At 36.8% G+C, this 23,597-nt stretch overlaps 1 protein-coding gene across 2 annotated transcripts; it reads left to right on the top strand.

Annotated features, from left to right (window-relative positions):
* Window positions 1-6,881: 6,881 nt before the first annotated feature.
* LOC133723339 (ABC transporter D family member 1) lies at window positions 6,882-23,337 on the top strand. Of its 2 annotated transcripts, none has more exons than XM_062150148.1 (26): window positions 6,882-7,082; window positions 8,082-8,365; window positions 9,600-9,876; window positions 10,548-10,772; window positions 12,268-12,465; window positions 13,289-13,743; window positions 13,894-14,020; window positions 14,105-14,183; window positions 14,888-15,126; window positions 15,243-15,547; window positions 15,656-15,767; window positions 15,851-16,009; window positions 17,154-17,253; window positions 17,325-17,433; window positions 17,570-17,660; window positions 18,202-18,326; window positions 18,478-18,627; window positions 18,707-18,779; window positions 19,415-19,595; window positions 19,670-19,828; window positions 20,635-20,811; window positions 20,898-21,143; window positions 21,826-21,989; window positions 22,097-22,149; window positions 22,257-22,335; window positions 22,602-23,337. In XM_062150148.1, the coding sequence occupies exons 2-26, from the start codon at window positions 8,304-8,306 to the stop codon at window positions 22,686-22,688; spliced, it is 4,032 nt and encodes a 1,343-aa protein (XP_062006132.1). In that variant the 5' UTR covers window positions 6,882-7,082; window positions 8,082-8,303; the 3' UTR covers window positions 22,689-23,337. The 2 variants fall into 2 exon arrangements, with proteins under 2 accessions (XP_062006132.1, XP_062006133.1); XM_062150149.1 differs by having other exon boundaries at window positions 8,131-8,365.
* The last annotated feature ends 260 nt before the right edge of the window (window positions 23,338-23,597 follow it).

The raw sequence follows: 23,597 nt of genomic DNA on the forward strand, positions 1-23,597 counted from the left end.
TACTTTCTCTCTCTAGTTTTCAGACCTGTTTTGGCACATGCCCAGATTGTTGTTTGTATTTAATTGCTTAAAGTTGAAGTCTTCAATCCTTTTAAGCCAGTTTGATGTTTTCAGTTAGAGGTGTCAATTGGGTTTTGGTGATTGTTTTCTTTGATTTTGGTACTTATTGTATCTGCCTTGATGTGGGTTTGTATCTTGGTAATGGAAAATGGCTTCCTTTTGATCATTTATGAGCTACTTTAGTGGTATTTGCAATGGAAAATAGCTTATTGTGTGATTTGTGATTCTGGGTTTTGGTTAGTATTGATTGCAGAATTGATTCAAAGTTGAAACTTACTGTGGTTGCTATGCTCCATTCTAAACAAAACTATTGTTCTTTTCTGTGTTAAAGTTTGTTTTTGTTCATGTGAATGTCAGATTGGAAGCATTAGTTTTGAATTGTAAATTTCATTTATAGTTTTGTTTTCTGCTCTTAACATTCATCAAGATTGTGTGGTAGTAAGCCCAGGTTTATAGATGTTCTTAACTGTAGATGATACCGTGATATAATTGTTTATGGATATAGTGTTTGGTTTTTAACTTTAGACCCTCTTACACGCATGATTTCTGGCTTCCAATTATGTCACTAGAATTTTGTTCTTATGTCCAATAACTGTGCTCTTTAAAGAGGTAATAGCCTACTAAACTGGACTTAAAGATGGTCACATTCAGGTCCATTTTTAAAAATAAAAATAAAGGGCTGGTGCGGCTACCCTCAAGCCTTGATTAATGAAACTGTCGAATACAAGGGGGGAAATTGAGCCTAAACCCCTGATTACAATAAGCATATAGAGAACATCCTGAAATAATAACAAGAGTCTCGACCAAATAAATGTATTCAACCAGGCATCAACTAGCAAAAAGTACTCCACTAGCTACTCTATTTGCTTTAACATAGCGGTGACATAACGGAAAGATAACTTGATATGTAACTCGATTATAACGTAGCATAATTACTATAAGCACAGCTTTCCCATTATGTTGCCGCCGGAGAGGAAACCCGACGACACTTAGTTTCATCCTGCCACTAAGAGGTTGAGACCATTTAATAATGGATCGTCGCCCCACTAGAACAGACAAGGCATATAGAGTGCACACACAGGCATTTAGCCCGACTAGCCTTACATGATACTTGCAGGGACTTATTACATGCCAAAAGCGAGACAACAGTAACCATCTATAATAAATAAAGTGAAAAACATAAAAAAAACCCACCAGCCCAAGCCGGGCCCAAGCTCAAGCAGCAATCCAGGTCCCAAGCATATCACAAGTTGCCAGCCAAGCATGGCCCAATCCCACCACCGACAGCCACTATTGCCGGATCGCCGCCCACCTCGCTCCATCCTCGCACGGAGAAACGCTGCCCTTTCCACCCATTTCCTTCCCCATGTCAAAGTCAAACGCCATGACCCAAAACAGACAGTTCCAATTGGATCCAAACCAGATCGGATCAGTCTGATCCGAGCCTTGATTAGCCGCCACGATCTCATCCTCTTCAGTCTGCCTCCGAACCTGCGACACCGCACCTCGCCGATCCTAACTCCAGCTAGCAATAGAGGAACTACGACCTGCCAGCCTCCTCGATCTCCCTTACTATCTCCTCCGATCCCTTGTGAACCAGATCGAAGGTGCTAACACAGTCAACAAACCCAAGGCCAACAAGTCCCGTCCGACGACAGCGTCACCAGACGCTCCGCCAGACGGAGAGAAGAAATTTTTTTTTGAAAACCTAGCGCTCTCGCCCTTGGATGGCTATACTATGTTCTTTTTTTCTTTTATCAGGTCCATTTTTTAGTCTTTTGAGTTTGTCTAAAAAGAGAGGTTGGTCTTAAGTAGAAACCTGCATTATCAAAAACATTTGCACCAAAATATTGATCATAACATCTATTATAAAATATCTATTCACATTAGTTCCAATCGTATTACCTCCATAAGAGATGAGATTAGTGATTTGATTATGCGTCTAATAATACTCAAAATTCATAAGCACACAATTAAAGCACCCTGTTTCCTGTGGGACGACGAAAGCTAAGGGAGGATATTTTTTGCATTTGAGAGTTGAGACTCATTGGAATATTGAAATGATTATATATTTTGGGTGATTTACCCTTTTGTTTATTATAATTTGCCATTGCTATTCTATTCGAGTACTGTGTGAATGCATTTAATGTGCTTTAACTTTCTTTCCCTTTGCTTTTTTTGATCTGAATGTTTTTCTATTATTTTTCTCTTGGGGCTCAGATGCTCTTCTTCCTTTTCACTTTCTTTTGTTTAAAGGGTCCTTGACTCAAAGCACCAAAATTCACTAAAATTATCTCACTTACCTCAGCAACAGATTTTTATTCCCAAAATAAAATCACAATTTTATCCTCAATCTAATTAATAAACTACAGCCACTACCACTCATCTCTCTCTCTCTCCTCTTTCTTTCTCTCTGCCATCTCTCTCTCTCTCTCTCTCTCTCTCTCTCTCTCTCTCTCTCTCTCTCTCTCTCTCTCTCTCTCTCTCTCTCACGATCTCGGCCAAATCCCCGCCGACTGTCCTCGTCGGCGTGGTCGCCAGTCATCTAAAACGAAGACGACAGCGAGATCGTACCTCCGATCCTTGACTCGATCTTTCACCGATTCAACAACGAGTCGTTCCAGGCGAATATTCTCCGATCGGTCTTCTTCCTTTGATTATTTCGCGAGCAAGGTAGCCAAAGCTAGGACTGTCAATTTCGACACGACCCGATAACACGACTCGAAACCCACACGAAATAAAGCGGGTTGAACCCGCACGATTAAAAAGCGGGTTGGTGGTGGGTCAACCCGCCATGACCCATTTAATAAATGGGTCGGCCACGGGTCAACTCACCAACACGAAGTGAACCCGTACAACCCGATTGTGCTATGTTTCTTCTTGAAATTTTGGACGTTCGGAGTATTTGATCATAGAATTAGATAATTTGAAATATTTCGCTTTTTAATTATTGGATTTAATTATTTATGAATTATATATAATTATTTATATTGTTCGTCTTGTGGAGTTTTTAGTAAATTTAATCAATTTATGTATTTTTTTAATTAAATGGGTTCCATTGTTAACTTTTAAATGAGTCATTTTATCTAACAAGACACGACCTATTTATTAAGTGTGTTAAGCGGGTTAGAAACGGGTAACCCGTTTAATAAATAGGTTGAGTTTGAGTTTAAATTTTTGACACGATTATTAAATGGGTTGGGTTTGAGTTTATATCTTGTGACACGACAAATACATTGACCCGACACGACCCATTGACAGCCCTAGCCAAAGCAGCAATCTACTGAACCGATCGATTGAGAGAGAGTTCATGAACAATTCGATGCTAAAAGCGTCGGCTTTTGTTTTTTTGGTTGTCTTCCTTGAACTGTTTCTCACATAATTGAAAGTTTGAATTGCCATGCGGCACCAACGTACAGTTTGAATTGCAATCCATGGCTGAACGAAGACAACAACACTAAATTGTTTTTGTTTTTTGGGAAATGAAGCTATTAAACAGTGGCCTAAATGGGCCACAAGCACGCATGGTTAGTTGACTTAGTTCTACTTTTTTCTAAGCTTTTGGCACGATGGCACTCATAGTTGCTTTTGTAAAGTATTTTTTTACCATAATTTTTTTGTTGGCACTCATGGGCAATAAAGACTCATGGGTAATACAGCTTTTATTTGTAAATTCTAGTCGCCGAGTCTTTTTTTTTTTTTTTTGGTAAACTATGGGCAGAAGTAGGGGTGGGCGCGGTGCGGTTTGGTTCGGTTTGAGGCCTAAACCGCAACTAAACCGCTTTTTTCGGTTGGCCTATATATCAAACCGCAACCGCATTACAAAAGGGCTAAACCGATTATTTCGGTTACACCATTTTTCGGTGCGGTGCGGGTCGGTTTCGGTTTGGAGCGATTTATTAATTTTAACTAGAAAGAGAGGGCCAAAATCAGGCTTATTTTTACCTAACAATTTCAATAAGGCATAAATAAATTTTGAATGCATTTAGAGTCCACACAAATCGGTAAATGTCACCCAAATATCAAGTAACTTGCAGAAAGACCATAGCAACTTATTACACACACACACCCATATATATATATATATATATATATATATATATATATATATATATATATATATATATCAATGATCAAGCAAACATAGCAACTTATTACAAACTGAAAACCTAATCAAAAATGAATTTCTTATATATTGAAAACCAACATTTCCATCAATAGAGAAATAATAAATAAATAAAATGTAATTAAAATAAATTTGGTGTGGATCGGTTTTAATCGGGCGGTTTATGACCGGAAACCGCAACCGAACCGCTTTTATACGGTTCGGTGCGGTGTGATCATAAAACGACACTGTTTTAGTTCGGTGCGGTTCGGGTCGGTAACCGTATTTTCGGTACAAGATGTCCACCCCTAGGCAGAAGGCATAGAAGGAAAAAAAAAAGTTTTATTATCTCTTAATAAATGTCTATTGGGGGGCAATAAACGTCTATTGGGGAGCAATGAATGCTTTGAATTGATGTAATCTCCTCGTTTTTTTTTTCTTTAATCAAAGTTTTATTTGTTTAATTTTTGGGAGATTAGTTCTCATTCTGGCGACCGAAAGTTCTATTGAGGGACAATAGACGTCTATTGGGGGGCAATAAACGTTTTGAATTGATGTAATCTCCTCGTTTTTTTCTTTAATCAAAGTTTATTTGTCTAAATTTAGGGAGATTAGTTCATATTCCGGTGACCAAAAGTTCTATTGGGGGGGGGGGGGGGGGGCAATAAACATCTATTGAGGGGCAATAGAGGGCTATTGGGAGACAATAAACATTTCCGGCGACCTATGAGATCTCTGACGACTTCTTTGGGGACATCCGGCGAGGTTTTCAGAGAAGTCCGGTGGACGGCGGCCGGTGACCGGAATCCGGCGACCGGCTCTGGCTCCGGCGAAGTCTCCTATGGTTTCTCTCTCTTTCACTCTCTCTATCTAAGTAACAAAGGGGTGAGGGTAAAATGATATTAAAAAAAAATAAAAAATAAAATAAAAAATCTTAATGGGGTATTAGAGAAGACCTCCTTAGAGTGTTTTGGGTAAAAGAGAATTAAAAAAACTTAATGGGGTAAGTGGAAAAAAAATCTCTAGAAATGGGGTAAATGGACAAAAACCCTTGTTTAAAAATGCTTTTGTTTCTCTTTGAAGTGTTTTTGTAAAGTTTGTTTATCAGCATTCATATAAATTTGAAGTTTGATTTGTCTATTTGCAATGATATGCTACTCAATAGATATTATGTGGAAACCATATAGTTCATTCTCTGACTATTTATTTCTCTTTTATATTAGACTGCAGTTTTGAAATTCCTTCCTGTAGCTTTAACTCTATTATCTCTTTTTTAAACTGATAGGCAAACCAAACATGGAATAACAACATCATCATTATCAGCACCATATTTTGTGCAACTACAACTAGAGTAATCACTTTTTTGAACAAGCTCCAGCATCAACTTTTGCTAGATTAACTTATAACCCTTTTGTAAAACTAGTATTTTTGCACCAGCTCCAATTGATTAGACTTCAACTAAAATGTTAAATGTATAAAAACTCTTTCACTATTTTAAATATATGTAATTATTTTCATTTTGTATTTCATCGTTCTAATTTGTTCACAAGAACAAATTTCACAAATTCCGTAGCAAAGCGCGGATAAAATTTATAGTCCAATAGGATCATTTAGAAGAAAAAAAAAAACAAAACCCAACACAAACATTTTACCAAAACAAATAGAATACCTTTTGTGGCCAGCAGGTTTTAGGGACAGAGGAACTTTCAAGTTCATGCACATTCAGAGTAATGTCTGCTCTACTCTCGTGGACCTCGGTTCAAATACTGACTGAGTAAGTATGTTACTAACTCGTTAACGTAATTAAGATGACTTGCTACCTTACTCTCGATTAAATAAATAAAATAAAAATAATTTAAAAATAAACCTGAGAGTGAAGAAGAAGAACCGAATGCCAAAAGAGAGGTAGAAAAGGGGACAAACACAATGTATTACTTAACCTTAATATGGTAGGAGTTTGTGAGCACACTACCTTAATGGTCGGAACTTTGGATCCTTATTTATTTGCATATCTGCAAGGGAAAGTGCTCAACAACTCTCAGAAATCAGATTGTATCCTGTGATGGTGTAGGTACTATGGTTAATCCATTTGACCGAATCTTAATGTAATTAATTAGATAGTAATATGGGTGGTTTGAAATAATTCAGTCATATATGAACATCAACAATCAAAATCAAAATCTGGCAAAGCTAAGCAACCCTAAAAAATAAAAATAAAAAACAAAAGGATTAGTCAAAAAAGGAAAGACAAAAACATGCTTTAGGCAAAAAGGATGCAGAGAACAGCAGAGAGAATTTGAGAGCATGAATTGTGCTTTCGTTGATAATATAAAATGCTATATAGAGGATTACAAGCAAAGAATCAGAGTCTTACAAGGAAACATAATCGTATAATAATTAAGATATCTGCGAACATATCTGTAAGACTAACCTTATTACAATTCGGACAAATAACTAGATCAGTTTGGGCCAGACACGTAATCTAATCTAGATGTCCTTAAACAAAACACTGATTTCCGGGTTTGGATATGTGCCCCGTTTTCGTCGGACCGGGTGGGTTGGGAACGGCAAACCATTCACGGAAACAAGGCCCACTGCTTTTATGAGGTCAGGTGACCTTTCCCCAGTCCAACTACAAACTACCCTCTGCCTCTGGGTTTCATTTTCAATCATCATCAGGATCACACGTCACGCTTCACGTCACGCTTTTTTGATAGGTTGGTATCGATAAGCTCCTATTTGTTGAGTCGGACAAAAGATCGTTCCAATTTTCGAGAAACGAAATTCTTCTTGTGACTCTTTTTCTCCTCCAGAGTTTTCGTCTCACTTTCACTCTTGTGCGTTTTCGCTGATCTTCTTCTTCGTCGTCTTCTTCTTCTTCTTCGTCTTCTTCTTCTCAGCATTCTGTTCGCAACAGGTACTTGTTCCTCCTCGCTTCTCTTGGTTTCTGATTTTGGGAATTTCGGATTGAATTTAGGGTTTAATTGAGGTTTCAATTTAGGGTTTCGATAGAGGATTCCAATGGTTTGTGGTTCGCGTATATACTACTGTAAGTTAGCTTTAGGCTTTTTTTTTGCGTCGCGTATACAGTTTGGTTTGACTGTTAGAGTTTCCGTTAATGCAACATGTAAAAGTGAATGCATCACATTTCGTCTGATCAACTGTAAAAATCTTCTGCCTTATGCTTGCCATGTTGATTTGGGAAAATTTGTAAGAAGCAACAATGAAACCTTTGCCTAGCGTTCAGGAAATCCTTGCCAGTGGCTATGTTCGAATCTCGAATCTTTCCGTTTCTTGTTCTAACCATCTTGATTCTCGTACTGCTCTACTTTTCCTGCCTTATTGCTGGTGTGTGGAGTCTGGTAGTATTAGTTCCTGGTTGTTTGTTTGAGAGCCTGGGAATAACAATTTTCTTTCTGGTTGTTAAGTCTCTGTTGGTGTGTTGAGCCTAGGTTTTAAATGGATTAAACTTTCAGTTGTAACTATGGTGCTGCTCTTGTTTACTCGATTACGTCTTAAATTCTAAGTGGTTGTTAATTTAGTTGGCTGATAGTACATGGTCAGTATATAGATCAACAATTTTGTGGCAGAGGCATTGATATAATACCAATTGCTTGCTCAAATTGGGTAACAAATAATACCAATTTTGCCCTCTGATTAGTTGAAATTTAGTGCGTATTGAACATAAAAAAGGGGTAGGTCCATAGTCTATACCACCATAAAGGATATAAAGATTGGATTTGTCTGTCCCCTAAGTTGCAGTTATTCTTTCTTGTTACAGTGTTTCTAATAACCTGAGCTTGTGACTGTATGAGGTCCCCACTTTAATAGTTTGCTTCTTATACAAATGTTCTGGGCTAAGCCTTCTTTATGTTAGATTCTTGTTAATTGTGCTGTATGTGTTTTCTTCTCTCAGATTTGGCATCTAAGTCTATCATTGCCTTAGTCACAAATTTCAATTGCAGCCAGTTTCTTGTTAATCCTGAATGACGATGTGAAAAGGGGGGAAAAGAGAACAAGAAATAAAATGAAAAAGGTGTTATTGATATCGGTCCCTGGGAGAACTAAAGAATGAAGAGGTAGAATCACAGGAAGAACCAAAAGCCTGTTGCTTGTAAATCTGGTTGACTGGTGAACCATGCCTTCGCTTCAGCTGTTGCAATTAACTGAGCATGGTCGGAGTTTCATTGCATCAAGGAGGTATTGATCCATCTCTGTTTACATTTTTAAGTATTGAGCGGGTTTGGAGTCTCTATAAGTCAAATCATTGGCCTCTGTGGTGCTTGCATGTATGAAACATTAATAAATTTGAACTAAAATATGGTTTCTTGCAGTAGTTTTCTTGTGCTCTTCTTCAATTGACATAAATTGTAGTTGAGGTTAGATAAGATACAAAATTGTTTGGTATCAAAACTTTGGATTAAAGGCTTAAAATAATGTTGATATTTGTATTCAATGTATTGTTGTTTCATATTAAAAATAAAAATGCATTTATAAGCTGTATCACTACATCAATTTGGCAAAGTGGTCATAATCCGTACCAAAGAAGTGCTAAAGAAGGGTGTTGCTGCATGTTTCATCCAATAGATTCTCATCTTGTAGAGACCTTTTTGATAGAGACTGGAATTACCAGGCTGGTCCATATGTACAGCGAGGGGTGTTTTATTTGCATGGCTAGCTTCATTTTGTCCAGTAATCCTGAATCCAAACACTAGTCTCTATGAGATAAAAAGGATGTAGCATAGTGTGCTGATAGAACAACTCTTCCTAGCCCTTCGCCAGCTTAGTCTCTATGCGTTGGTCTCCATAAGACCGGAAAGAGAATAGCTGTGCTTCATTGGATATGAAGTATTCAAGTATTCTACATTTGATAATTTAAGTAATAAGCTGAAGGCACTTGAAATGAAGGAATTTGGCATTGGGTATTCTAGAAGCATATTCAATTGCATCTTCTGCTGGTCATGCATTTTACAATTCTCTTCCTTTTTTGATTCCATTCCCTGCACAAAGTGTAGACTTTAGTTGCTTTTTGTTAGGGTAGACGGTGCATCCTTTGTCCATACATAAACAGTCCATCCAAGCCAAAATAAAGTAATATATACAATAGGGATGGATATGCTCACTGCATCACCACGAGAGAGGAACAAAAGAAAAAGAAAACAGAACTGCAGAGAAAAAGTTAATACTATCTGGACTACGGTAACGTTCCATTGAGTTATCTTCAATTGCCTGCAGTTGGTAGAGGAGACTGATTTGAAAATATTGGTAGAGACAGATTTGAAAAAGAGTGTTACTTATTTAGTAAAGTGACAGTATAATGCATTCAAAATATTTGCTAATTACTATAGTAGGCCAAGTTTATTTTAGTTACAACATGCTTATTTTCAACTTCTGCTCAGTGTTTGTCCATCATGCTAATATTATTACTGCACAGGAAAACCTTGCTTCTTGCTACTGGTATTGTAGTTGCTGGTGGGGCTGCTGCATATGTTCAATCGAGATTAACCCATAAAAAGCACAATTCTTTTGGTCAATATAATGGGCTGAATGAAAATAAAGTGACAGAGAATGTCGTGGCGAATGATCATAAGAAAAAGAAACTTCCACAAAAGAGAGGGGGATTGAAGTCTCTTCAAGTCCTTGCTGCAATTCTTTTGTCTGAAATGGGCCAAATGGGTGCGAGGGACCTCTTATCTTTGGTCGGAATAGTGGTAAGCTTCTGAGTTTTTTTATATTGGCCTGATCTAGGTTTTTACTTTTGATTTGCTCTTTCTAGTTTGTTGGTGTGTATTAGTGTCTATTAATCTAAATCCTGAGTATGCAAAATCTATAATAATCTTGATATTCCATGTAGGAATTGCTGTGGGCATTCCTTCTTAAAATCATATTTTGCATGCGAAGGAAATCTCAAAGATTGATCCTCATTAATACAGCATATTCGAATGTATGACTTTTGGAAATTCTAAATATCCAAAAGCAGGGTTTAATAAGTCTTGAAAGTTCTCACGTGTTGTCCACTTCATCAACACGATACCAGATACAGGGGTCAATTTCATTAATATAGTTTTATACCTACATGCGTTCATACAAGCATGCCTACATGTACATGCACACCTCTCACACAACCTTGCCCTTTTACAACCTAATACCATGTACCTGAACTTTTACACAAAGCCAGTGTGCACATGGAATGATGGAAGTGGAAAATCAATAAAAAGGTGCAAACGAAGATTTCATGCATTTGTTGATCTTATAAGAAGAAAAATACGAAGTTAGCTAAATCCAACAATTCTTTAGTTCATTGGTGCTATGGAACCCAGAATTTGGGCACATTGGATCAATCTTCTATCAGCTGTATTAACTGAAGTTCAACTGCTTGTAGGTGTTGCGAACTGCTTTGAGTAACAGACTTGCAAAAGTCCAAGGGTTTTTATTCCGTGCAGCTTTTCTTCGACGTGTTCCATTATTTGTCCGGCTGATTTCTGAGAATATTCTATTATGTTTCCTTGCCTCAACTATGCATTCAACTTCACAGTACATAACAGGGACCTTAAGTCTGCGGTTCAGAAAAATATTGACAAAACGTATCCATTCCCATTATTTTGAGGTAGTTGTTTTTACTATAACCGAGAAGAATATTAAGTCTTACTTATAGTTTGATTTGTACTTGATGCTGTGTTGTGTTTTTTCTTTCCCCTTTCAGTTGCTTTCTGTATATATTTTGTTTTCAAATGGCTATGTTTCCTTGTACGAAACGGATACAGCAACCATACAGTTTTTTATGTTTTAGTAAATATTTCGAGTCACCTGGTTTTCACTCTACTATATGTGTTGCAAGTAATATGATGGAGTTCTTGGTAGTGTTTGTTTTCATTGATGTTGTATCAATGTTGTATGGGGAGTCTAAAAGAGCTGGCTGTCTTGTCATTTATTGTGATCTGGGGACTAAGAGTCTTCAATGTTGGTTGGGTGGTTCAAAACGTCTCTCTAGAAAAATCTAGTATTGTTGTATTTAAAAGGAATTAGCCCATGCCTGTAGAAACTGAATTCCTAGACATTTTTTCATCAAAGTGTCAGATTCATACTTGCTGGGTTATTTTATCTGTCGGTGCCATTTACATCAATATGGTATCAGTAGTCCACTAGAACATTGACAAACAAAAAAAAAATTATAAATAATTTATGTAAGGACAATGCTACATCTACCACATTTGTTCGACATTTAAACCACATAATGTGGTAGTTCATATGGCATTTAAACTCCCATTGTACCAAAATAAAAAAATTAATATGTGGCATTTAAACATTGGTCTAACACCATTTAGCCTTGTCCAATATTTGAATGCCACATCAACTGCTACACATTTGGTTTGAAGTATGGTACAAGAAAATGCAGTTTATTTTGCATTATTCTATCGAGAATGAGACTTCTGAATGATTTCATTACTGTTAAGACATTCTTTCCTTACAGCTGGTTCGTCGTAAGGAAACTAAAGTTGCTCTCTGAAGTAAACTAAAGTTGAGTTACAGTGTCTAAGGAATTTTTGGTGCTTGTCATTGTAGTGTTCCTTATTATCTTGATTTGGATCCTAAGGAGGTGAAGTCCAGGGGTTGTTTTTGGTTCTAAAGATGGATTATTTGTTGAGATAGAAATAGATTTTCAGATGCTTTTCTGTACCTTGAAGTTGACATCGCCTGTTATCCTGTAGTATATATTTAGGATTGTAATCAAAATATCCCTTAAACATGCAATTTTTTTGTATTGTGATTAAGGATAAACATTTTTAAATGGAAAACGAAAATGAAAAAGTAGTGACGATATGACTTTTGTATGAGTTTGATTGCTATTATTCCTTCATTTTCATTTGAAATTAGATGGGATCTTTTATTTCTTCTATATTTTAGTCAAACAGATAATGACGCTCTGTTTGACTATGATCATGCAAATGAAAGGAAATATTTACTCTTGACCCTTTTAGTGGACCAAGAAAATAGTGCTTTGTTCTCGGTCGGCATACTGAATGTATTATATTGTTTGCCTTGCCAGGTACTTTACATTATGCTTATTTTTAATCCTGTGTTTTAATTTTACTTAATGTCAGAATATTGCATACTACAAAATGTCACACGTTGATGGTCGGATAACTAATCCGGAACAGCGAATTGCAAGTGATGTACCAAGGTTCTGTTCAGAGTTGAGTGAAATCGTACAAGATGATTTAACAGCTGTTACTGATGGTCTCCTTTACTCTTGGCGGCTGTGTTCCTACACCAGTCCTAAATATATATTCTGGATATTGGTAATTCTCTTTATTGATTGCACTATTATGTGAATCTTTAAAAGTAGTAAATAATTCATATGTGGCTGTTGCGATTGTTTGGATTCCTTTTTTATTTTATTTTCTTTTATGAACCAAATGGCATGAGGTTACTATAAAGGGTGCACGATATCGACAAAAGAGATAAGCAGTATAAATTTATATAAAAAAAAAGGAAAAAAAGAAAACACCTGGAAGAAAAAAAGAAACGAAAAGAACCCTCTGCATTCCAATCTAGCATAGAACAACAGAATCTATAGTTTGACAGTAAAAAGGCCGAGGTTCTATGGGGTTGTAGCATTGCTAGCAGTCATTTCGGTGCTTTGAATGGAAAGAAATAGAAGAATTTGAAGACTACAGAGGTGTAAGGTCGGAGGAACTTTGGTTTAGAAAGAAGTACTTGACAGCTTTATGGGCTTCTGTTTCAGCGGAATTTAGAGATTATATCACTTCTTTAATCATGAACGACTGGAGGGCAGCTGTAGTCTAGGCTTAGTTTCTTTGGGGTCCTTATTTGTATCAATAAAGAGTTTATAGTGATCTTCTTTCTAGTCTTTGGTGTTTCTTCCTTGTTGCTTGTGGACCTCCTGTCCACTCCTATTGTATCATTCTGTTGATTGATCAATAAATTTGTTTCTTTCAGAAAAAGAATTAGGCGAACAAAATTTTACCCTCCCATGTGCCACCAACTAGCCTTAGTCCTTGACTTTCGGAGGAACCATTGGAATCTAACTATCTTATTGATGTCTGTATTAATTATTAATTTTTGTAGTTTGCTAGCTAAATCTATTATATTATCTTTCAGGCATATGTATTGGGAGCAGGGGGGATGATAAGAAAGTTCTCTCCTCCTTTTGGGAAATTAATGTCCAAAGAACAACAATTGGAAGGGGAGTACCGACAGCTTCATTCACGATTAAGAACCCATGCAGAAAGTGTGGCATTCTATGGTGGAGAAAGTAGAGAGGAATCTCATATTCAGAAGAAGTTTAACACACTGGTTGGGCATCTGCGTGTTGTCCTTCATGATCATTGGTGGTTTGGCATGATTCAAGACTTCCTGTTGAAGTATCTTGGTGCCACAGTTGCTGTTATATTGATTATTGAGCCCTTCTTTTCGGGCAGTCTGAGGCCCGACACTTCAACTTTAGGCCGCGCAGAGATGTTAAGCAACTTAAGATATCATACCAGTGTCATAATTTCACTTTTCCAGTCTATGGGAACTCTCGCTTCAAGTTCGAGAAAACTCAATCGTCTCAGGTGATTTTCCCACTGCTTTTTGAAAGGGAGAAATTTGAAGTATTACTATATGAATTGCATACACAAATTTTTTGGTGTGTATGTGTATCATCATTGAGCAGTCCTGTGCCCAACTGCTTGTAATTTTTTATCCATTTTCTTTCTTTATAGTGGTTACGCTGATCGCATTCATGAATTAATGGTCATATCAAGAGAGCTAAGTGCTGTTGATGACAAATCTTCTGGGAGTAAAAATTGCTCTAGTGAGGCTGATTACATTGAATTTGCTGGGGTCAAGGTATCTATAAGTGATTAACCATCCTACCTGTTGGTTGTAGCATATTGCTGTTCCATTTGTTCTTAAAGTGATGCTTTTTTCCAGGTTGTTACCCCCACGGGTAATGTTTTGGTGGATAAATTGTCACTTAGGGTTGAACCAGGATCTAATCTTTTGATTACAGGTAACCAATTTACTCTTAAGAGTATATTTAGTTGATGTTGATTTTGTTTATTTGTTGTCATGTACTTTCAAAGTGGGTTTCTCCAATAGAGTTTTCTTTTTAAAAACAAAAGTTATATCTTATTCTTCTCTAGGCGTAGAGGACTTCGTCAAGAGTAGTGATGTTTTTGACAATGTATTGTCTTTTTAGGTGGACAATGAGCTTGCTCTTTGGTATCATTTGAATGCTTCAATAAAACACAACTTGGGACAAAATAATCCATATGGCTGACCACTGTCACCTCCCATGTGGTCTTTGGCCTTGGGATTTTGCCCCTCTATTGTCTTGAGCACTTGCTTATAGGGATTTACAGTCGCTAATTAATTTCTAGGTCAAATTTGATTTATGTCTATGGAAATCGTAGATGATACAATTTTAATTATTTCAATTTATTTACTGGTGAAATAAAAGTGCAAAGTGCATTTGTTTTTTAAACGATTCATGCATGCGTTATATGTGTGCCTTCTGCATACTTCTTCTTTGTAATTGTCTTCTTTAAAATTTGCTTGCCTCTGGGCTCAAGGTATCTGCTATTATGACATTGAACATTTTACTTAAATCTTTGTTGATGAGTACACTGATCCTGTAATTATGACATTGAAGATTTAACTTGTATTTTTGTTGATGAGTACACTGATACTGTAATATATTAAAATCTTCTGAAGGTCCAAATGGCAGTGGAAAGAGCTCGCTTTTCCGAGTTTTAGGAGGCCTGTGGCCCTTGGTATCTGGCCATATTGTGAAACCTGGTGTTGGAACTGATCTCAACAAAGAAATTTTCTATGTTCCACAAAGACCATACACAGCTGTCGGAACACTTCGAGACCAGTTGATTTATCCTCTTACTGCAGATCAAGAGGTCAAACCACTTACACGTGGAGAAATGGCGGAGCTATTGAGAAATGTGAGTTTCCCATTTTTTCTTCTTAACCTGGTCTTTTCTCTATGCGTATGCCTGTATAGAAATTTGATGGTTCTTTTGAAATGTTGTTTTGAACATAATTGTGTTCTGCTTTGAAGGTTGATCTTCAGTATTTATTAGACCGTTATCCACCTGAGGAAGAGATAAATTGGGGTGATGAATTATCTCTTGGTGAGCAACAAAGATTGGGGATGGCTAGACTTTTCTATCATAAGCCCAAATTTGCAATTCTTGATGAGTGCACAAGTGCTGTCACAACTGACATGGAGGAACGATTCTGTGCTAAAGTTCGAGCAATGGGAACATCATGCATTACTATCTCGCATCGCCCAGCACTAGTTGCATTTCATGATATAGTGCTGTCCTTGGATGGTGAAGGCGGTTGGAGTGTTCATGAGAAAAGGTTTGAATGCAAGCTTTGCTTTCTTGCATTGGAGTCATCTGTTAATAATTTTTATATTGAAAGTTGTAAATATTTGGTTATTACAATTTTTTCACTTAATAAATCCAGGGAGGATTCTCTAGTACGTAATGAAGGTGGGAGAAGTATGTTGAAGCTTTCTGAAACGAACCGGCAGAGTGATGCAATGACAGTTCAGCGAGCATTCGCCTCGACCAAAAAGGTCTGAATATATTTTATCTTGGCTCTTGATATATGGCTGTTTTTTTTTTTTTTTAAATTAACTTTGTAGTCTGTTAATTCTAGGATTCCGCAATCTCAAACTCAAAGTCCCAGTCATACATTGCTGAGGTGATAGCAGTTTCTCCCTCTGCCAAGCATAATGTTACAGTTCCGTCTTTCCCACATCTCCAAAGTGCTCCCGCAGCACTGCCATTGAGAGCATCTGCCATGGTCAAAGTACTGGTGAGTCTTTATACTATTATTTCTAATGATGTTAGAGATGGATGTTATGTGATGTGGTGCCATCTACCATCATAGTGAAAGTGGCAGATTTTTCTTTTTACCTACGATTCTGATAATTAAATTTGTGCGGATCATATTGACATAGTTCCAGCATAGGACTTCACATGCTTATCAGACTCTTGCACTTCAACTGGTTTCTCTTTCATTTTCCTTGAACTAGTGTTTAGTTGGAATTGAATTTGGCTAGAACCCGGTTTTCTTAAGCTTGGGAGTATATTAGATACATCTGGTGGCTAATCCTTGAATATGACTTGAATTTTGGATTTGTGTGGAGATAATTTGGTGATAAAGATAGTCAATCAGGTTGAGATCTAATCCGAAAAATATTTATAAAATTATATCATTGTAATTCCAGAAAAAAATCAACTTGATTAAGGATAGACTCTATATCGATTCTTGAAGTCTTTGGATATGCAGCCAAATTATGTTATAAATCATCATACTTTTTAATTGGAGTGGGGATCGTGCAATATCAGAGTCTGTGATTGCCCATCAATTATATCACTACCCCTCTTTGTTTCCCTCGTCATTTTCCTTCAAAACTTTCTGTTTCGGCCTCATCTTCTGTGGAACGCTTGCTGAAAACCCACTTATTTTTGCATAGGCTTATATTTCTTATTTCTTCTCTTTAAGTCTCTTCAAACCCAGACTTTTTCTTTCAACCCTCTTCAAACCCAGACTTGGTGATAGCTCGGTATTTGGACTGCTTGCTGGGTGTTGAGGTTTCTGCAAAATGTCCATTAAGCTATGCTTTCTGTATGAAATTGGCAGGATCTGGTGGAAAATTGTGTCTTTTCGTATTTCAGTAACACTCGAGAAGAAGCCTTGTAAAGTTTTGACATATTGCAAACTATCTGAGGGACGTGACACCATTTTTATTACCGTTTTTGTTACTCTTCCTCCGGGTTTGTAGTATCTATGATGGCTCTTTGGTCAGTATTGCTTTTTTAATGAGTTAGTGTTATTGTGCTAGTCACTGCATTTTCCTTTCTTCATCATCCACTTGATGGGACACTATAATCTCACCATCTTTATGATCCCGAAGTTAGATCTGTATTGAATTCTGACCTAACTTGCCGTGCAGATTCCCACTGTTATTGATAATCAAGGAGCACAACTGCTTGCAGTTGCTTTTCTCGTAGTATCGAGGACATGGATTTCTGATCGTATTGCTTCATTAAATGGTATTTTCTTTTCCCTACCATGCATATGATGATTTGAGACATCATATTATTGATGTGGATAACTTGTGCAGGAACCACTGTGAAGTTTGTTTTGGAACAAGATAAGGCATCATTTATTCATCTAATCGGTGTTAGCGTACTTCAGAGTGCGGCATCTTCTTTCATTGCACCTTCTATAAGGTAACTTAACTGTTCAACACTAAAAGGAGTTCTTTATGATAATTATACATCAGTGTAGTTGTTAAAGACTCATATATTTTTTTCACCCCTTCTGTTTCCATTGCTACTGTTATGTTAATTATCTTTTGTTTCGCAGGCACTTAAAAGCTAGGCTGGCTCTTGGGTGGAGGACTCGTTTGACTCAACATTTACTTAAAAACTACTTGAGAAATAATGCATTCTATAAGGTAGCCATACCAGAGTGTTTACTCCTTTTTTGTTTCCTTCTTTTTTTTTCCTTTCATTTGGGATTTGTATCATTCTCTACTCATTTAATTATGTAAATCTTCTTTGTTAGAGAATTTCGTAAAACTCCTGGCTTACAGTTATGTTACATCTTTTTGGAGGGTTAAGTTTTCGGTATCCTTATGGGCCCCTGTATGTGAGGGACTTTAAAGATCACACTCTTTCCTCTATTATTCTAGATTGGCAAGCTATGTGGTCTAGGGTTCTTTGCCTAGGCTGTTTTAGTGACAGTTAAGCTTTTTAGTCTACTGTTCTAGCTGCCTTATTTAATTTTTCTTTGGACTTCTCCGCTGCTTTGTATTAAGCTTTTTGTTTCTGCTCTGAAAAGCTGTTTCTTTTCCAAAGAAAAAAATGAAAAAAATTATCTTTTATCCATAACATTTTCAAGGAAACTAAAGATCTGAAAGAAAATGTCCCAGCTCTCCTTTCTTTAGTATCCGGCTTGCCCATATATGGTGATGAATTCATGCCAATATACTGTAGGTATTCAACATGTCAAGCAAAAACATAGACGCAGATCAGAGAGTTACACAGGACCTTGAAAAGTTAACCACTGACTTGTCGGGATTGGTTACTGGATTGGTAAAGCCATCTGTGGACATTCTTTGGTAAGATATTTTGTCTAATTTAGTATAAATATGTGCAGGAATTAGTTTTTCTTGACGTACTTTATCTGAGGTTGTGAAATTAATAGTTGTTGTTGTTGCTGTTTTTTTTTTTTACATTGTATTGTTAATCTCATGCGCTGTTATTTATAAGGTTCACCTGGAGAATGAAGCTTTTGACTGGTCGGAGAGGAGTAACCATATTGTACGCGTATATGTTACTGGGTCTTGGTTTGCTCAGGGCTGCTACCCCAGAATTTGGTGATTTGACAAGTCGTCAACAACAACTTGAAGGAACCTTTAGGTATTGTGAATTTAACTTATGATTCCTGTATTGTTGATTTTAAGCAAATGACTGAGTTTTGACGTATTTTGTAAATTAGGTTTATGCATGAAAGACTGCGTGCTCATGCTGAATCTGTTGCTTTCTTTGGGGGTGGTTATAGAGAGAAAGCTGTAAGCTTTTTATAATCATTATGTTTTTGTATGAACCTTTTTATTTTTATTTATTTATGTTTTTATTTATTTATTTTATGTATTTTGATATTGATCATGATACTGGTCTAAGTTATGGTGTGAAAGACATTTTTGCAAACGACATACAGTCTGGAACAGTACAGCAGGCCTCCAATGTAGATGTACAGCGGGAAAAGAAAACCACCACCGATTCCCAAAGGGATAAGATGACCAAATATCCCACTCACTGCCAAAACTCCTGACACTTAACTTTCTATACTCCTGAAAAAATCTTTCGATTTCTTCTCATTTTTAAGACGCTCTTTGCTGCCATAACCATGCAACCCTTAAGAGGCAACTCTTTGCTGTTTAGAATGTAACAGTACCTTGAGATAACCTGCTAACTTCACCTCTGTAAATGATCTCCACCACGAACTTAATGCTAAATGACAGTAAAGGACATAGGGAGTGGTATTAATTATTACTACTAGCCTGAACTGATGCATATGGTAGTTTTTTGTCATTGTGGCCTTGAAGCCAGAAAATGAGATAAGAGACAGGTTAACATGTGCTTCCAACTTTTTTTTTTTGTATGAGTTAAGATTTTTAGCTCTCTAATTTCATTTATGGAACAGATGGTTGAATCAAAGTTCAAGGAGCTACTCCATCACTCCTCGTCTCTTTTGAAGAAGCAATGGTTATTCGGTATTCTAGATGATTTTATCACGAAACAACTCCCACATAATGTGACTTGGGGATTGAGCTTGCTATATGCCATTGAACACAAGGGAGACCGAGCATTAATATCTACTCAAGGTAAATTTATAGTTTATTATAGTGATGCAATTACAGTAATATTTCTACCTTGCAATGAACACATATCATTCCAGGTGAGCTGGCACATGCATTGCGTTTCTTGGCATCTGTGGTATCTCAAAGCTTTTTAGCTTTCGGTGACATTCTTGAATTGCATAGAAAATTCTTGGAACTCTCTGGCAGCATCAACAGGGTTTTTGAACTTGAAGAGCTTTTAGACGCTGCACAATCTGGTACATTTTTCTTTGTTCCTTGGCAATCATATCTCTGTTCCATAATTTTCAGATTGATTTGTATCTTTACTCACTGTATGAGTGTCATTTTTATGGAGATTAAATAGTGCTCCTTGGGTAGTTATAAAGTTTCTTGGAGAAATTTCTTTACTTTTTGGGTTCTATGGCGGCTAAAGGTGGAGGGGGATTTTTAAATCCTAGCCTTGAGTGTAGGGTTAAATGGTCACAACCACTGGGTTACGAGTCTAGAAATTGTTTGTTATTCAATCAATTGATTGAATGGGAATAGTCTGTGTAAGCAATTTTGGGCCGGTTTGGGAGTATAGTAATAGGAGGATCTTTGATGGAGCTAGGTTTATGAGGTGGCACTGTAGGGTACAGATTATTATTATTATTTTTTTAATTTTTTTTTTCAGTTTCTTCAGAGTTTATAGATGGCTCTTTTCAGGCCATCTTTCACAATTGGAAATGCTGTGTTTAAGCTTTTCTTGTTATTAGTATTATTATTATTACTACTATTTTTTTATTCTTTTCCTTGTACTATTCATGTTTATCCTTGTTCATAACTTCCGATAATTATTCTATTTTATTTTTTATCTTTATTCTAGCAAAAGTAATTTTTCTTATATATTGGAAGGGTTTGACCCCTAGACCTAGGCTAAACCTAATCCATTTCCCCACCCTCCCTCCCAACCTGGGTCAACGCCAATATATATTACAATTTCTTTCTTATAGTATGGATATACCAATAGGAATTGCTATTTCATAGTGAGTTATCTTACATTTAAATCTTTCTGCAAGCGCAGTGGTTGGCTATTCTAGGGATTCTGAAGCTGGTAACTCATCATCATCTGAGAGGGAAGGTTTTCAATTTGAAGATGCCATTAACTTCTCTGAAGTTGATATCATAACCCCGTCACAGAAATTGTTGGCTAGGAAATTAACATGTGATATAGTACCTGGGAAAAGCTTGCTTGTTACTGGTTAGTATGTTACTTTTTCTGTTTTTGCTCTGCTATTTGTTTATCTTGCTATAAAATTTTACATTGGAGAAATGCAATTCTTAAAGGTCCAAATGGGAGTGGAAAAAGTTCTGTGTTTAGAGTTCTTAGAGGTCTTTGGCCCATCATGAGTGGAAGAATCACTAGACCATCTCAAGATGTTAACGGAGTTAGTAGAGATGTTGGATCTGGTTGCGGAGTTTTTTATGTTCCTCAGCGACCATACACATGCTTGGGAACACTCAGGGATCAAATTATATATCCTCTCTCTTTTGATGAGGCGGAGATAAGGGCATTGAAGTTGTATCAAGAAGGTTAATTTCTTTTTATACTATCATTTGTTGAGCTTATTATTTTCTAGCCATTTAGACATTGATATTTGCCATATTTTCGTTGAGCTATATAAGATTGCAGGTGCATTTATAAACCGCCAATGTGAAAGTGGAAACATATCTTAAAGCAGATGTCATTATTTTCTGTGTAAAATTATCAATTATTCGTTCGATGACAAAAAAAAAATGTACGCATTTCAATTAGTCTGTTTCATGGCTGTGAATATGGTTTTCTGGTCATTAACTTCATTTTAGTATGATCATGTTTGTTCTCGACTTCAACATAGCCAGACCCCTATCTTGTCATCACACAGAGCGCGCTGAAATAGCCAAATCCTATATTTTCTTCCTTTATAGGGTGTTAAACTCTAGTGTTCGTTATCTGTTGAATGATGTAGCTGTGACTGAATTTTCAACACCTTGACAGGATCACATGCTGAACCTGAATACTATTGCTTATGTATATCATAGTATTTTTTTAATTTAATGATGTTGAGGCTATTATATGAAATGGAAAAGATAAATTTGCAATTTGGTTCGTCTCTTCTCTGCTACAAAGATGTGTGGGAAATGGTGTGCACATCAGCTTATTAGCATGTATTCTGACACTAAACTCAGATAATATCCCACTATCGTTTTGAAGATTTCAACTGTTCGAACTCAGGTGGAAAATTTGCTGACAACACCAACATTCTGGACATGCGTTTGAGAACTATTCTGGAGAATGTCCGATTAAGTTATCTTTTGGAAAGGGAGGAAGGTGGTTGGGATGCTAATCTCAATTGGGAGGACACTCTCTCTCTCGGGGAACAGCAGAGATTAGGCATGGTGAGCAAAAGTAGTATCTTCAGATCTTGCTCGAGCAGGACTTTTTCTATTTTATCTCAAGGATTTCCTTGTTTTCTTGTCTGATATGATACTTTGTGTTTTACCAGGCACGCCTATTTTTTCACAAACCAAAATTCGCCATCCTTGATGAATGCACCAAGTATGTGCCATAGCTCCTCTTTTTTCTTTTCCTTTCGTCTGTCGGTTTTCTTATCTTACATTTTTTGTTTTCTTATTCCATTTTCCTTTTTGTTGAACAAATGGTAGTGCTACAAGTGTTGATGTTGAAGAACAACTGTATCGGCTTGCAAAAGACATGGGTATCACAGTTGTTACCTCCTCACAAGTAAGTACTGCTATGATTATCTGAGATGCACATTCAGCATTTTGGTGTGCTTTGAATGAACTTCATAAGACTTGGTGTATCTTTGTTTAATATGTTATTGAGTAGTTATTCTTGGAATGCCAACACCAATTGATGGAATCCCTATATCTTCTAGAAGTTTTACTCTGATCTTTCTTTTTATGCCATAATTGTTATTGCAGTCATTATTTTAACCCATGTTTTGCGTCTATTGAGTTACAAATATATCTTCTTTCATATGTTCTCAGCGTCCTGCTCTAATACCATTCCATTCCCTGGAATTACGGCTTATTGATGGTGAGGGTAACTGGGAGCTTCGATCAATAAAGCAATGAGTGACCATATGCTGGGATCTGTAGCTAACCCTGTATACTGTGTAAGACGGTCCATTTATTCGACTGGCTTTATATCTTACAAGTCACAGTAGAAGGCAAGTAGAGGCTGGTTTCTCTATCCAGAGACATGTATCATAGAGCGAGCTGTATTATGTTGCTCGTACGTGACCGGCAGCCTAACAAAGAGAAGGTGATCACGTCATTCTGTGTAGTGCATACTGTTGAATTGCAGACAATAAGATTGGAGCATACGACTGTAATCATCTCTTTAGGTGAAAGAAATCCAATATGTATAGTTCCCCCGATTTTCCCAGCATTTTGGGTTGTAAGAATTCATAGTATAGTTATAATATTTAGCCCCCAATGCAGAAAAATATAAAAAGGTGTTGGTCACTGGGCATTTCTCTGCAAGCTGTATCCTGACCTCCTGCCCCCTTCATAAGTTTACAACCCAATATTATATAGCATAGTGCCTGCAACTTACGATTCTTATGTTTTTGGGGTTATATGAATGCTCACATGCACTGTTGCTTCAATAATAATCAAGTGAGTTTCCATTCTTTAAAGTTAGTGTTGAATCGGGGGCTCTATTTTGTGTATATTTTATTTGCATACATTTTGGTCAATGAAAGTGTTTCAGGGTTTAGGATTTTGTGTTTTTTCTTCTTTTCCAACTGATTCAACACAGCGTATGAGTTGAGTCCCGGTATTTTAAATTTCAGTAAGAAGTTGAGTATGCATTAGTCATTAGGGCCGAGTCCGACCCATATTCTTCTTACTGAATATGGGTCGGATGCGGTTTTGACCCATACGCCCAGCCCTAGTGCATTCGGTCGGACCTAAAAGGAAGTAAAGAGAGAAGATCTCCATGCTTACCAAAAACAAAAGAAGACCTCCACAATTACATAA

This window comes from Rosa rugosa, chromosome 7 (genome assembly GCF_958449725.1).
Source record: "Rosa rugosa chromosome 7, drRosRugo1.1, whole genome shotgun sequence".
In the NCBI taxonomy this organism is placed as follows: Eukaryota; Viridiplantae; Streptophyta; class Magnoliopsida; order Rosales; family Rosaceae; genus Rosa; species Rosa rugosa.